The sequence below is a fragment of the Pseudoliparis swirei genome, chromosome 3, assembly GCF_029220125.1.
Source record: "Pseudoliparis swirei isolate HS2019 ecotype Mariana Trench chromosome 3, NWPU_hadal_v1, whole genome shotgun sequence".
NCBI classification, from domain to species: Eukaryota; Metazoa; Chordata; class Actinopteri; order Perciformes; family Liparidae; genus Pseudoliparis; species Pseudoliparis swirei.
In genome coordinates, this window is record NC_079390.1 from 8254682 (window position 1) to 8267953 (window position 13272).

The 13272-nt window shown below is 41.4% G+C and overlaps 2 protein-coding genes across 3 annotated transcripts; one reads left to right on the plus strand and one right to left on the minus strand.

Annotated features, from left to right (window-relative positions):
- Nucleotides 1-1411: 1411 nt before the first annotated feature.
- rab38c (RAB38c, member of RAS oncogene family) lies at nt 1412-7857 on the minus strand. The gene is made up of 4 exons (XM_056441229.1): nt 7421-7857; nt 6777-6907; nt 5656-5793; nt 1412-4221 (listed from the first exon to the last, which is right to left on the minus strand). Exons 1-4 carry the CDS (start codon nt 7611-7613, stop codon nt 4060-4062), a joined length of 624 nt encoding a protein of 207 aa, XP_056297204.1. The 5' UTR covers nt 7614-7857; the 3' UTR covers nt 1412-4059.
- Nucleotides 7858-8160: 303 nt separating this feature from the next.
- On the plus strand, nt 8161-13272 carry LOC130191977 (ras-related protein Rab-39B-like). Of its 2 annotated transcripts, XM_056411776.1 has the most exons (4): nt 8161-8628; nt 9560-9792; nt 10929-11199; nt 11332-13272. In XM_056411776.1, exons 2-4 carry the CDS (start codon nt 9578-9580, stop codon nt 11485-11487), a joined length of 642 nt encoding a protein of 213 aa, XP_056267751.1. In that variant the 5' UTR covers nt 8161-8628; nt 9560-9577; the 3' UTR covers nt 11488-13272. The 2 variants fall into 2 exon arrangements, with proteins under 2 accessions (XP_056267751.1, XP_056267752.1); XM_056411777.1 differs by lacking the exon at nt 8161-8628 and having other exon boundaries at nt 9083-9792.

Consider the following 13272-nt stretch of genomic DNA (forward strand, 5'->3'; position numbering starts at 1 on the left):
GCAGTAGGCTACATGAATCAGGTGACTAGAAAAAGGGGGGGGGGATTGGGCCACTTATTGCGTCCGGGGTGGGCGTCTTAAAGCAGAAGGCTGTCCCGGGTCTCCAAAGGCAAGGCATCAGCTCTCACCTCAAGAGGCTCGTGTTTGAACTGTCCCCGGTTACCTGCCATCCAATGAGATGGAGACACATGTGGAGGAAGAACCGCGATACAATCAACACAAGATGTTTCATTCGTGCAACGCTTGGTGATCCTTGAAAGAGATTTTTATGGCATTACAGTGGCACTATTATGTATTTGTATATGTAATATTAGTGTGGATGTGATCACAATGTACAGTATGGTGTTTAATAGTACCATGATATATCCCAGCATGACATTCATGTGAAAGTCCCCAACTGGTGATATTTATTGTAAAAGTATAGGTATATGTTCATGTTGTATTTATTTAGTTCCAACAACATTCCCAGTCTGTGTCTCGATGGCATTTCATGGTCAAGTAAAACCATCAGGGAGGAATCTGTGATGGTTCCTGTTTTATTTTACAAACACTTGAAGACGTTTCTGTAGGAACATCTTATTGCAGGACAAAAGATCCTGGAAATCTGTAGAGATTTTTTTTTTTTTTTAGAACTCAAAGCATTTTTTACACAATACAAAATGAAAACACTGCTCTTTAGCAATTACATTGTTTTTCTTTGTATGACTTAAAGGAGGAGATATTACACTTTGTGACTGCAACTAAGTTATTTGCATTCATCATTAATCTGCTGATTATTTACTTTAGTCTTTTAATTGTTTGGTCTATAAAACGTGATATAAAGGGAAAAAATAAAAAAAATTTAAAGTCCCATTTTCATTTGCTAAAGCCCCAAGTGACCTCCTCAGATGTCGTGTTTCACCTGATCAGCAGTTAACCTCGAGCCCCAGTTTGTGCCTCTCATAATTAGCATACGTGAGGTCACAAAGGTAACTGTCGGATTCTCAAGGAGATAATTAACCAAACGAAACCCTCCTGGTGACAATGACACTCACCGCTGTTCTCACGGTATTTGCAGAATCCTCAAAGACTTTCCTTGCTGGTTAATTATCTTTTCATAGACGCTGATGGTTACCTCTGTGACTCAAATGTACGGTAATACATGAGATGGACAAACTGGGGGAAACTAAAAGCATGATATGCTGTTGATAATCATATAAAAACAGGGAGAGAATGTCTGTCATTAGAAATAAAACCACTCAAACGTTTAGTTCATTATAAGGAAAAAATAGCTGCTGACTAATCGGAATTGTTTCAGCTCTATTTGCTCTCGTTGTCCGTCTGATTTCATCATTTGTCGGGTGAAATGCGTGGAGCCGAGAAGACGTGACTCATTTACAGAACCTGAAATAACAATGCTGCTGAGAACATACAGCGCACCACAAATACATTTATTTGATTGCATCGTCTAGTCCAGGGAGAATGCAGTTACATGTTTCGCATTACAGCGACACGCTTCTCCACAACAACAGCAGTAAAATGAAATAGAGCTGATATCTCATTTGAAAACATGTAATTTCAAATAACACTCCAGGCAGACTCAACAAAGGTAAAAGAGCGACACATGCCATGTTGTTGACTGGCAAGTAATCCATTTTAGGGTTGAAGAAACCTCCTCATATAACAATAGTGCCAATAGTTTGACGACTATAGTTTCATTTTAAAAGTTTTTTAAATATTTGGTGTGAAATATACACTTTGAGGATGTGATGTAATCCGTTATCGACTGAAACCACACATGTAAACATTCATGAAACGGAAATTAGTGCTTAACTAAGGAGATGCTGTATATTATGAAGAGTGTAGTGCTGGAAGAACACATGTGATTTGAAATGGTTCACACTGCTAGTCACAATTAAAGAAATTATCAATTCACTTAGAGCCTTCAGATTGTATTACCGACTTGAATTCTTCATTTAATGGACATATCTGCTAAACAGACCCGACCCCATTACCTTCACAACATTTATGTTTATTTCTGACTGTAAAGGATTCTGCAGATGTTCCAGACCGTGGGTTCATGATCCAGCGTGAGAGCAGATGTCTTTACGTATGTGCAGGCCTGTTATGTTATGTTATGAATACACGGGATGCTCCCATAACGGGATTCATTTTCACGTCAGATTAGCAAAGATTGAAAGCTGTGATCTTCTTCAACAGATGGATCGTACGGCCTTTCTAATGACAGATGAGAGGTTATTCAACGCTCTGACACGACTACGCGGTGAGTTACATGATACGTTTGCTCGTTTCTTGCTAAACCCAGAGGAACCAGTTAAACCAAAGACCAAAAACACCCGACACAATTCAAATGATTTAATTCGCAACATGAAATAAGGTAGGAAAATAATCCCGGCCACTATGTGCAGCATCACGTGATCTTTTGTGGACACAATCTCATTAATTTCAATCATCATCTTATTAAATGACCATGTATGATTATTAAAACATTAGTTGGGCCAAAACAAAATCTCAAAAGATTTTTGACAAATATCCATAATTCACTTTCTTGATGAGCGTAAAATGATTACATTGATACCTGTTTGTTAGATATTAGACGACAGCCTGCAGCCAGTTAGTTTCGCATGTCGACTGGAAACAAAGATAACAACAAGCTGATAAAGATCACTAATTAACGCATTGTGGCTTTTTATAATTCAAGCAAAAACTGACGTGTAAAGACAGCAATTAGAAGTTAAGTAACCAGGAGTCGCTTCTGGTTGCTCGGTAACTGCGCAGAGCCGAGAAATAGTATGCAAAAGAAACTTGTTTTTATATGCGTTAAAGGGACAGTGTGTCTAATTTGGTGGCATCAAGCAACCAATTGATCCTCCCCTTCTGAGTCTGTGGTAACGTGAGCAGCCAAAACCGCGGTGACACCTCGCTCAGAGGTACCATAATAACCCTTTAGGAGCAACACAAGCCAGACTGCGACTGGAAGTGCCGCCGCTTTGGCCTTCAGGTGGCATAACACACGGCAGGTTCTCATGCTGTTTGTAGAAACATGGTGGTGCAACATGGTGGGCTCAGTGAAGAGGACCTCCTCTCTGCGTCAACATAAACAGCTCATTCTAGTTGGTGAAAACACATTGATTCTTATTTGCATCAATGAGGACATAGTTATGAATATTTCGTTTCATTTCTGAAATGCTACACACTGGCCCTTTAAACGAATGAGCGTGTTAGTTATAGAGGATTTAGTTTGGACAGAGCCAGGCCAGCTGTTTCCCTCTGGTTTCATGTTTATGGCTGTTGGCCGTGAATTAAAACCAAAGATCAATCTTCTCATCTAATTCTCTGTGAGAGTTTCAGCTATAAAGAGAGTGGAAACCTGAATCTGTAGGCATTATTTCCTCAACCTCACACTTATGGTGGGGACTGGATGGGTAGAGACACTGTCGTGTATGTTATCACAGAGTTTATCTTTGGGTTCAATGCAGGAAGTTCAGGACCTTTTATGTAGTTTTAGCTGTTTTCATATCCCTGAAAGACTCTCGTCCGCTGATCTAAAAGCAGACTGCATGATGGTCATCTGAGCAAAAGTGCAAAGAATGCCAGAAGGCTTCACGTTGTTGTGTTTGTGTTCACACTGCAGACAAATAGCGCCGAATTTTTAAGAGCTGTGAGTTCGGCCGAATGTCAATGTCACAATGTGAAATATGTTCAAGAAAAAGAAATGACAGTGGGCGATCTGTGGCAAAAAAAGGATGGAATCAACATATCAGTCTGAAACATTCAATGCCTATCACCTTAAAACCATTAACAATGTAAGACATGTTTTACCTTGAATTGAAAAATCAACATGTAACACTCCTAGAGGTTGTGCAGGATGAATCAAAAGTCCATCTTTAGTGATATCCTGTTGACCTGCAGTGTGAACATTGGCTCTAGCCATTTTACATTTTCCTTCATGAATCACTCCGGCCTCAGGCAGTGTTTTTTACAAACAGTCCGTGAGTCCGATTTATCTGGGTGGCCACACAGCTGTTCACTTCCTGGTTGTCCGTGATTGGTCGGGAGTCACCATTTCACACACGAAGAGCAGTTGAGATGGTCCTTGGCGGTGTTCGTGTATCCAGACAGGACGAGGGAGCCGGGCTCTCGCTCGACCAGCGGGCTCTCCTCGTTCCTCAGGATGTGGCCCACCAGGCAGCGCGCCGCCTCCTCGATGTTTGCGTTTTCCTGAGGGAAAGAAATCACAAGACTTTTGATCCACTTCACACGCAGCCGAGAGGCAAAGCTCTACGCAGCGTCAGAAATACACCAGGGCAAACCTGCCCCCAAGAAATGTAATGTTGCCCCTGAAATCACGAGGAGAGGGGCAGAAAATGCCTCCAGAATTTCCTTTAATAATTATGAACTTGTCAAAAACATTGTAGCCTATATGACACGGTCCAGTTGCCACGTCATGTTTTGATTTTCGCCGTGATGTGTGTGTGTGAAGAACCGAATGGAGCGTTTCCTGATCCGACCTGTGAGTGTGAGGAGGACTTCATTAAGAAATAAGTTATAATTGTTAATAGTTGTTTAACAAATTTAATAACAATAAATAATCACAAAGAAATAATACAATTGAATATGACTGTCTGATCTATGTTTTTTGTTTGTTTAATATGACTATATAATAATAGTATTATTATTGACATTTTATGACAATTGTTCATATACTGTAAGCCTAAATAAATATATGTATTGTTTTGAACAAAGGTTAAATGTTATTTCACAAGTTTCCCCTCATTTCTTTTTAAATGCCCCTGGATTTCAGTCAGTGGGGGCAAAAATTGCCTTCTAAAAAATATGAAAATGTCCTACCCTGGCTCTATGGTGATGATTGTGAAGAGCCCAGTCCAATATGTCATGTTGACATCTAAAGTGTGAGTAAACTGACTCAGCACTTATCAGTTACACACAATATGTCAGGGAGTGAACCCCCAGACGTGTAAGGGTGTGACTTATTTAGCATTGAGCTATTTCTTCTTCCATTCAGTCAGGATGGCAAACACAGCAAATCAAAAAGTCAGATTTTTGATTTAGATATAGAAACACTTTTGTTTCTAATCGGTCTTTTGGGCCTTTAGTGTTCACTAACTACACCACGGTCAGCGACTCGCATCCTCGTGTGTATTTCATTAGCTGGGCTGGAATAACAGTGAGTAACTCGCACCCGACTGCAAACATTCCTCCGGTTGTCTGTGGAGAGCACGCCAAATAATCACTGACTTTTTTTGTTTGTGCTGAAACTCCCGACATGATTTTCAGAATTATTTTTTAAAGTGGACCTAGTGTTATATTAATATTGCTGTTTGAGCGGGTTAAAAATGGAGTTCACCTGACTGTATATTATGTGAAGAGCAGGTCATTCACCCCCAAATGAAGTCATTAATAGTCTTTACCTCCAGTCAACCCCCTTCACAAAGCTTTCCAATCGGAGGCTAATAATAAAAAAAAGCCCTGTAAACTTTTATATTTACATAGAAATCACCAGTACATTATACAATCAATGGAAAATTTTACTAATACGACTTAAATGTAACTCTAAATGTCTTTCCCACTCATTTCCCTCCAGCTGCAGTAATTACCAGCACAGTCACATATCCGGTGTCTCCCCCCTCGTACCTTGGCAGAGGTCTCGAACCAGCCGACGAAGCCGTTCTCCCGGCAGAAGGAGTCCAGTTTGGGCTGCTGGGGGGCCAGCTGGTCCGACTTATTGGCCAAGAGCACCGCTGGAACCGGCCTCCCGTGGTTCAGGGTCACCTGAAGAGGGAAGATCGGCAGTTGAGTTGACGGCTGGACAGACTTGTCATACAGGCGATACAATAATTTGTAATAATTACCCTTGTCTTATCAATCTTTACGTACGTTGGACAACAACAACATTGATCAGCTATTATGAGGATATCGGTTTTAGTCACTTCAAGCTGTCACTGTGCTTTAACAGACGTACTTTTAGGCTCGTAAAATAACATTTGAACCCTCCTCTGTCACAACTTTCCAATGTTAGAACCAGAAAAAAATTAAAAATGTATTTTATTGTCATATTACATATAGTTACATACAAATATGAAATGTATTCTCTACATTTAACCCATCCTTAGTTATTAAGGAGCAAAGGGCTGCTGTGAAGCGCCCGGGAGTAACTATCTCAAGCTTTATTTTTTATATTTATACACAATTACTGTGTGGGCCATTTTCCACATTTGAGTATTTATCACCCCTCTGCATGGAAGCAGGATTTTTAAGTAAACACTCTTTGTAATTGGTTTGATGACACATTTCACACAATAAGTTAGTTTTTAAGGGTCAATTCTAACGTCTAAAAGGTGTAAAGGGAATGCTGACACCTTAATAAGCATCTTTTTTCTCGACAGACTATTGATATAATGCCCTTTACATAATTATATTAGGACACTGGCTGCAATTTTTCAAACTACTTTTCTTGAAACGACACTTGTGCCTCTGGCAGCTGTTAAATCTTTTCTTAGCAAAATCTCCCTTTGAATTAGTTCCCACAGTACATGAAACCCAGGCGACTACAACAAGCAGTCGACATACTGCTATGAAAATGAAGGATCTTCAAACATAACTGTGGATGATGTCCAGATAAGAATCTGCAAGTGAAGCGTTCCTTTTTATTAGGAATCTTTAAACCAAAACAATATTACTGACCTAACCATGACTGTAACTGTGGCATTCATGTTGTTGTATGGATACTCCTCTGAGGGACAGTTTGTGCTGACCTTTGAGTTAAGGTCATCCTTCCACTTTAACACGGCGTCGAAGGTGGAGGCCCTCGTCACATCAAACACCACCAGCGCCCCTACCGCCTCCCGGTAATAGACACGAGTCATGTTCCCATACCGCTCCTGTCCTGGGACGCATGGTATATCAATCAGACACACACACACACACACACACACACACACACATGCACACACACACATATTGCAAAGATACCCTTCAACTCCGTAAAATTAAATCAACTTACACCACATTATATCAGTGATAAACACAGTGAGTTTGTGTGTGTGTGTGTGTGTGTGTTTATTCTACAGTAGCTGCCATCATGTGGCTGATATGATCTGCATGGGATCATTTGAGTCACAGCCACGCACACGATCTACATTCCTCGAGTAAGCTTCACATGAGGGAGGGACCCATCCAGCACACAGACACACACATCTCCATGTTATCAATGTGTTTTGTATATCACTGAGTCCTATTATGTATTTGGTTTCAAGAAAGTAATTTTTAAAAGTAGTTTTAAAATATGTTCAGTGGGGTTTTGTTTCCAAAGATCCTAAAACACACACTCGGAGCTTTATAGTTTCAACTGTTACCTGATGCAATAATAAAGCTGTAAACTCGTTACAGTTTGACAGACCTGCGATGTCCCACAGCTGGAGTCGGATCACAGTGTCATGGTTCCACTGCAGCACCTTCAGGGCGAAGTCCACGCCGATGGTGGCTCGGTAGTGCTGGGAGAAGATCTGATGCACGTACCGCTTGATGATGGACGTTTTCCCGACTCCCAAGTCCCCGATGACCAGGACTTTAAACAAAAGCTCCTGCTGCATGGTTGCAGCTCTGCCTCCCCTCGAGGAAGAATTGTAACTTTGTGAAGGGTGCACACAGGTATCCGGAACACAAGTGTAAACTACAGCAAAGTAACAGAAAGTAGAATAACTGTTATTCTGCAAGTTGGATATTTCCTTCAGACCATCGCAAGTTATTAAGAAACAATATCAATCGAGATTTGGAAAAAGTAGTGGTCAAGCTCGCGTGATCGATGCAGTCCACCCGTGTAATCCCACATGACGGTCGACTGAGAGCAAATACAAAACAGCAGCGTTTAACTGGTGGTGCGTTCATGTGATCCTCGTAAAATCTCTGCTTCGGAATGTGTCACGCAGCTCATTTTCTTTGATAGGTTTAACCCCTTTACGTAAGTAAAACTATCAAAACTACAGTACATATTAGACATGGCTTATCATACAGTGTGTCCTGTATGTAAAAGGTTCGTTTCAAATGTAATTAAAATACGTCCTTACTGTACAGGCGTTAACTGGCATTACATATACACATTGCAAGGGGGAAAAAATAATTTCGTCCATGTAAACGGGGGTTAGAGTGGGGGTGGAAGGCAGATGTTGATGTTTTTGTGTCTATTTCCTGGTAGTTTTGTCGGCTATAATTTCCAGTTCGATGTGTGTGTGTTCCTACAGCCTGTGAAGGGGGCTGTGAGTGTTGTTGCTGCGCTGCTCTGCGTACAGTTACGGTAATGGTGCTGATGAGGGCGAGGAGGAGACGTGTGATGCTGCCGTTGTGTCCCGCTGCCATTTCATCCGCGGATCATCACGGACAAATTATCAAATTAACCCGCAGCTCCTATCATCTGTCGGTGTGAACCCTCCGCGGCCCGGTCTCACCTGTACACGTTGATGGCGGACGAGAGGCCTGCTTAAAACGATGCATGTTATTGGCTGCTTATTTCTGTAATCCAACCACTGCTACTCTGGAGGATCATTTTTAGAAAACATAATCGTTGGTATGGGGTTTGTTTTTTACAGGTCCTGAGCTATTAACTTTAAGGTGGGTCATTATTACCGATTTCTATTAGATTATTTTCCTGAACCCTAATCATTAATGTCACTATTACTCATATTAGCATTAAGCTAAGCGGGTTGGGCCTAGATATTTGTTCATGAGCTGAGCCTAATATTTTACCATGAGCAACACTGAAGGTCATACAGGAGGCAGTTTACTATAGCAGTCTCTTACGCAGCTGTTTCCTTATTCATCTAATATTTGGCGATAGCTTCAAGGCCTCATTTTATGTTATTGCTGGATAGCAACCAGCCTACTCTCCACATGGGGGCTGACTACACCACTGTTTATTGAGTTGGAGAGGAGTGGCCTGCCCCCTCCCTTCCCCTCAAATTAGATCACCCAACAGTAAATCACATGCACATTGCTGAGATGACTACTTTCCCCTCCTGTTGGCAGCCATAATCCAGGAATAATCCATGTGGTCGACACAGTGTGTCACACTCGCTTTTGATTTCTATTCATACACATCCTCTGTTATTCTGATGTTCTCACTGCCGAGGCTTTAAAGCGTGTTAAATCTATAAGCTGTTGTTCCATTTACGTCTTTTTCTTCCCTGTGGAGGATTTGCATTGTTATTTAGCAAAACTGCAGGACCATGTTTTAAATTTCATATAAAGATAATTTCACAGTCATTTAAAAAAATGTTTTGACCTTGATTTTAATGTTTATTTATTCTAAAATACAGCTCTATCTTCAGCTTTTAAAAACTTTATATATTTTTTTATATTAGATGCATAATAACCATAATAATTACTAATTGCTGTAATGTGGATTAGATCTGAAATATCAAGTGGTAGATTAGTTTCTGTCCTTATGTTACATGTGACTCAGTGTCTTTGGGTTTTGTAGTTTTTGGAACATGAACAGAACATGGCGGTGATCTCACGACTGAATGCTTTTATTTTCTCTCAGGTTTTCTTTCGGTGAGACATGGAGACGATATGGCTTTATCAGTTTCGTCTGATCGTCATCGGAGACTCCACGGTCGGCAAGTCGTGTCTGATCCGGAGGTTCACCGAGGGACGCTTCGCCCAGGTGTCAGACCCGACGGTGGGGGTGGACTTCTTCTCTCGCCTGGTGGAGATCGAGCCGGGCAAGAGAATCAAACTACAGATCTGGGACACTGCGGGGCAGGAGAGGTTCAGGTGAAGTCACAACTCGTTCACCTCCCCCTTGATCCTTCTCACCCGTCCACCAAACGGCATCACGACCGACAAACAAAAGTCACTTTCCTGCTTTTCCATGTATTTCTTCTCCGTGTTAAGAATCCAGACCAACACGACCAACGCATGTCCCGATCTGATTGGATGTCCCAGATGGGCATTCAAGATGATTTAATTGAAACCTCACAGAACCATTTCTAAAAGGATAAATCTAATTGACCGTGTATCTAAAGCCTGTGTATCTAAACCATTACCAACACACTCGTGCCAGGAGATGTTCCTTCAATATGATGAACATGAGCATTGTAGTTTATGTTAAGTCCTCTCTGCTGCGCTCTATAAACTAGATCATTAAACCCGCAGCTGAAAATAGTTCCCAACAGATGCACCATTTAATCCTCTTTGAATCACGTTTTAGATATTTATGATCCGAGTTTTTACAATTTACGTCCTCATGTCTTTTCCCGAGATTTGTTTATAATAATGAAAAACACAGAATGGTGCCAAGAGGTTGCATCTAGTCACAATCCAACACTTGATAGTCCTGGGAGAGGGAGCCTCTTCTGTTGCTCCCCTGAAGGTTTCTTCCCTTTTATCTCCCTGTGAAAGGTTTTTTTTCTATTTCTTGGGAGATTTTCCTGATCTAATGTGAGGTCAAAGGTCAGGGATGTCGTATGTGTACAGATTGTAAAGCCCTCCGAGGCAAATTTGTATTTTGTGATAATAGGCTATACAAAATAAAGTGAATTGAATTGAATTGTTGTTACCACAATCTTTCCCTAATCCTAACCAGGTGTTTTAGTTGCCTACCCAGACTATATTTCAACCATAGTTAAAAGATAAGCCTGGCAATATACTTTATTTTTGTCATTGACAACAAACCCATGATTCCGTTTGTGTGTCTCTCAGCACCATCGATTCCTCCTGAAGACATACAGCTTTAAAATAAAGGGTTCACAAATATATACTTCACTTCAAAAGCAAAAAGGCTCAGTAGTGTGAGCTGGCCGCTGTGGTTCATCAAGGACTCACAGGAGGAAATAGAGCATTTGTTTCTGTCATTCTAATCCCAGCATCACAAAGTCACTTTCATAATCCATCCCTCTTCCTCTCTCCAGGTCCATCACCAGAGCCTACTACCGTAACTCGGTGGGAGGGCTCTTGCTCTTCGACATCACAAACCGCCGCTCCTTCCAGAACGTCCACAACTGGCTGGAAGAGGCCCAGAGCCACGTCCAGCCGCACAACATCGTCTTCCTGCTGGTGGGTCACAAGTGTGACCTGGAGGCCCAGCGCCAGGTGACCCAGCACGAGGCCGAGAAGCTGGCGGGCACCTACGGGATGCGCTACGTGGAGACGTCGGCACGGGAATCCATCAATGTGGAGAAGGTGTGGACCGGACGTTGCTCTTCATTCCCAGATGCGAGATCAGCTGTTCTCTTGTTGAGCTTCATCATGTTGCCTTGGAAGCTTTTAAGATTACTTCATGATCCTAACCCTTTTTTGCTTATTTTTCTGAAGGCGTTTGTAGATCTGACGAAGGACATCTTTGAGCTGGTACGCAGCGGGGACATTACGATCCAGGACGGCTGGGAGGGCGTCAAGAGTGGATTGGTCCCTAACACCGTCCACTCCTCCGAGGAGGTCACCAAGGGCAGCCGGCAGTGCTTCTGCTGATTCCCCTGAAGGCTCACGGGCTGGCAGCTCGTCGCTCTTCAGTGGACTCCCACCTGGAGGAGATCTGTCTCCTGTCTTGGCCAGTTTTTGGGGGGGGGGGTTCATAATATTTCCCCTGCTCAGTTACACAATTTACTTCTATATATATATATACACAAGACATTGTTTTTATCTTTCGCTGCCTGTTTATGGCTCTTTATCGATGTTCCTTACAGGCGTAGAAGCACAAGAAGCATCCCAATCTTATCACTCTTCTGTTTGCATGTGTGTGTGTGTGTGTGTGTGTGTGTGTGTGACTGACGGTAATAATCCTGCTGTCTTTGCAGCCCTCAACACTTCAAGCTTTACTGCACTTTTGGCCTTTCCCGATGTGTACAGATATACTCCAGTGGATCGTGATGTTGTCGGTGCCCTTCTCTTCATGACTGATACCGTCAGTGAACTGTGTGAATCAGAGATTCCGAGACCGAGCCATCCCTCTTCCTTTTCATGCATAATATATATTGCAACCGTGTACAGACTATTGAACCATTGGGGGAGACGAGACGGAAAGAGGTCCTCGCTGATTGTACTGCACTACGAATCCAAGTGGCTTAAAACATGAAGAGAGCGGATGAAAATGCAAGTGATCTCAGATTGAACCAAAGTTTGAGACTCAGCTGGACCTGTTGTTTGTTTGTCCGACTGCGACCTGCTAACGACCGCTTGAGGAAGAGGTTGCACTGTGAAAATGTTAAATGGAACATTTGATGAAAGGAAAAAGATACTGTAGCTGCTCATTGATAGCCATTATAACTTAATAATAGCAAGGAGATTTATCAATCTGTAAAGTACCCACATTCATGTTTACTGTGTTGATTTACTGGTGAGAACTGTTAAGACGTAACCTTAAAGCCTTTTGTTTGAAACCCCGATATGTTCAATATTAGATCATGTAAAATATATAAATGAACCGTCAATTTGTAAAATAAATGAAGAGATGCTTCGAACTTATGATGACATGTTGTTTGTTATTTTCTCAATGACATTTTTATTGGAGTTCATTTTTATTTTATTATTTACATTTGTATTTAATATGCCCCTTTTTGAAAATGTCTGTTATTTTGCATGATGGCATTTTCTTGATGGCAGTATATTTCAAATTTCATATTTTAGTTTCAGCGGTGTTGTCACCTTGCCTCATGTCCCAATAAACTGCTATCAAATGTATCACTTTATCTTCTTCGGTAGATGCTGTTAGAGAAACGGAGCGGCGTCATGTGGTCCCAGATGTTCCTCATAAAACACAAAGTAACTGAACTAACCAGCTTTTGGTCATTATTTATGATCCTGTGCAGCTAGTTTGCAGCTGGGTGAGTTCAGGCTTGTTAAACTAGAGAAGAGGCGAGTCACATGTCTGTGTACTGGGCTCATTTACCACTGATGCATGGTTTGGTTAATATTTGACATTGTTGTTGTTGGAGGAGCTAACGGTCTAAATGTGATAGCAGTTGTTGATCTTAAGAAAGCTAAGAAAAGGGGGTCTTCTGATTGGCTGAAAGGTGAGAGGCCTGTGACATCGCTGTCTAAAAAATGATATCATGAAATAAAAGTGAAGTTAATTGAACTGTTTTTAAATTCCTTAAATAAAAATGATACTTTTGAAAATGTCTGTCTATTATGAAATGGAAAGTAACTCTGTAAATATGAAATTCAGAAATTATTGTAAAAAATTATTGTTTGATTTATTTGTCATACTAACTTGTTATATTAAACGCTTTGGGGCACCATACTTTTGTTAACTGA